General features: G+C 36.2%; 1 protein-coding gene across 14 annotated transcripts in view; it reads left to right on the top strand.

Moving 5' to 3' along the window:
• The window catches only part of tun (N-terminal glutamine amidase tungus), a 46,320-nt gene that overhangs the window by 30,638 nt on the left and 13,182 nt on the right, over positions 1–2,500 (top strand). For all 14 annotated transcript variants that reach the window (XM_070141087.1, XM_070140888.1, XM_070140690.1 and 11 more), the window contains one exon: positions 1–154. In XM_070141087.1, coding sequence (XP_069997188.1) covers positions 1–154 — 154 coding nt within the window. The remainder of the gene's footprint in view (positions 155–2,500) is intronic.

The following is a 2,500-nucleotide window of genomic DNA, read 5'->3' as shown; positions in this document are numbered from 1 at the left end:
CGAGGAAAATGTGTGGCGACTTTGTGAATATGTGCGGTGTCACGAGCCATCAGATCTGGTCAAGTGCCATGTCGTCTTCATCAGCAACGAGTCACGGTGTGTGCCGTTGTGGAGACAGCGAATGGGCAAGTCGGAGGACAAGCTGGTCACTTGGGTATGTTCCCTATGGCATTGTCCTTTAATCTATTCATTATTTTTATTGTTATTTTTATTATTATTATTGATATTAATATTATCATTGTTATTGTTATTATTATTATTATTGTTATTATTATTATTATTATTATTATTATTATTATTATTAATAGTATTATTATTATTACTATTATTGTTATTATTGTTATTGTTGTTATTATTATAGACTTTGGTAGAAAAAAAAGCATATAGACTGAAAGCTATTCCATATGATTTTAAGTTATTGTTGTAAAGACATATTGGAAAAACTGTAAAATAAATAAAAGAAAGTGTAATCAAACTGGTTTCAATATCTGTTTAGTCAGCAGCATCTGTGGTTTGCTTTTGTTTGTGCGTAGAGTTTCATATGATTTACTTGATCTGAAATCACTGAAAGAGTTTGACCTGGGTGAGGGGGATGCTGAGTTTACCATTTATATTCATTCTTATTTTTGTGCCAGTGATATGGTATTGCATCAGTATCAGTATCTTTATGAACTCAAGTGTGGTCAGTTACACATATTGATAATCTTGAGATACACTTAAGTTTTGCTTTTTTCATTCTCTCTCTCTCTCTCTCTCTCTCTCTCTCTCTCTCTCTCTCTCTCTCTCTCTCTCTCTCTCTCTCTCTCTCTCTCTCTCTCTCTCTCTCTCTCTCTCTCTCTCTCTCTCTCTCCCCCCCTCTCTTTCTCTTTCTCTCACTCCCCCCATCCTCCTTATTCTATTCATTTATCCAAATTTATTTATCCAAAGTGTTAAAGTGTTCCCTGATACAATTCTTAGAGACTCGCCAACTGCTGGCTGAACAAAGATATTTGTGTTTGTGTGGTGCCCCTGTGTATAAACTTTATACCAGTTCTTTGTTGTAGCTTCAGCAAGTAGACTGACCTGTTCCAGTAACATGTTCATTTGTTCTCAATGGAAAGAGTCATTTGCAGGGCAGTAAAGAATTAATTTTTTAATGTGATAAACAGATCACAATATGTAGAATGATTTGTATCATGTTTTTTTCCCGAAGTTGTCGTACTTCAGATTTTAGAATATTACATATCATTGGACTAGTGTAGACATGCACCCAGGAATACACATTTACTTGTTCGTATGTGTGTGTGTGTGTGTGTGTGTGTGTGTGTGTGTGTGTGTGTGTGTGTGTGTGTGTGTGTGTGTGTGTGTGTGTGTGTGTGTGTGTGTGTGTGTGTGTGTGTGTGTGTGTGTGTGTGTGTGTGTGTGTGTGTGTGTGTGTGTGTGTGTGTGTGTGTGTGTGTGTGTGTGTGTGTGTGTGTGTGTGTGTGTGTGTGTGTGTTTGTGTATTTGTTTGTCTGTGCAAGTGCATGCATGCCATATGCACACCTTCACATATTTTTTTTCTAGGAAAATTTCATGCTTTAGTCTGGTTGTAGGCACAGGCTTTCACAAAAATGTCTATCCCCAGGTAATTCCTTGACGTGAAATCAATCATGGAAATTATGGCAATGCATAGGTGTAAAATCACCCTTCAAGTCATGAGTAAACAAGTTAAAAAAGAAAAAAATCTTACCCCCCAAAGAATTGCATAAATTTGTTCTTATGAAATGATATTAAGTCCTGTTGATTCACACTGTATTGATTTTATTATTATTATGTTCAGGCTTTCTGGTGGAGTGCAAGAGTGCAAAGAATTTATTTGAAATGAAGAACTGCATAGATGCACATATCCAGTATTTATGCATATTATCCAAGATAGAATATATGTTGGCATCTTCTCATTACATATACAAATAATTGTAAAGTTATTGTTATTACATGCACCACTCTTATTAACTCTAGACAAAAGATTCTGCTATGCTGTATTAAAAAATCATTGAATTAACAACTGTACATTGTACATAATTGTCTGTGTGACAATTTTGATTAAATTCCAAGGTGTCACTAGCCTTGTTTTTAATGCATTGAAAAAAATAATTTATTCATGTAGGTACAGTGTTTAAACAAAATTTAATAGAAGCACATTTTAGAACAGCACCTCAGCATTCTGATGTAATATTGTGAAACACCTGAATTATAGAAGGGGAAAAAATGGTGTAAGAGGGAGTGTGATTATCAGGGAGTATAGATTAATGTGTGTGTGTGTGTGTATGTGGTATGTATGTATGTGTGTGTGTGTGTGTGTGTGTGTGTGTGTGTGTGTGTGTGTGTGTGTGTGTGTGTGTGGGTGTGTGTGTGTGTGTGTGTGTGTGTGTGTGTGTGTGTGTGTGTGTGTGTGTGTGTGTGTGTGTGTGTGTGTGTGTGTGTGTGTGTGTGTGTGTGTGTGTGTGTGTATGTGTGTGTGCATGTGTGTGTGTGTGTG

Source organism: Penaeus vannamei, chromosome 1, assembly GCF_042767895.1.
Source record: "Penaeus vannamei isolate JL-2024 chromosome 1, ASM4276789v1, whole genome shotgun sequence".
Classification (NCBI taxonomy): Eukaryota; Metazoa; Arthropoda; class Malacostraca; order Decapoda; family Penaeidae; genus Penaeus; species Penaeus vannamei.
The sequence above is the reverse complement of the archived record's forward strand: the minus strand, read 5'-3'. Positions and strand labels throughout refer to the sequence as shown.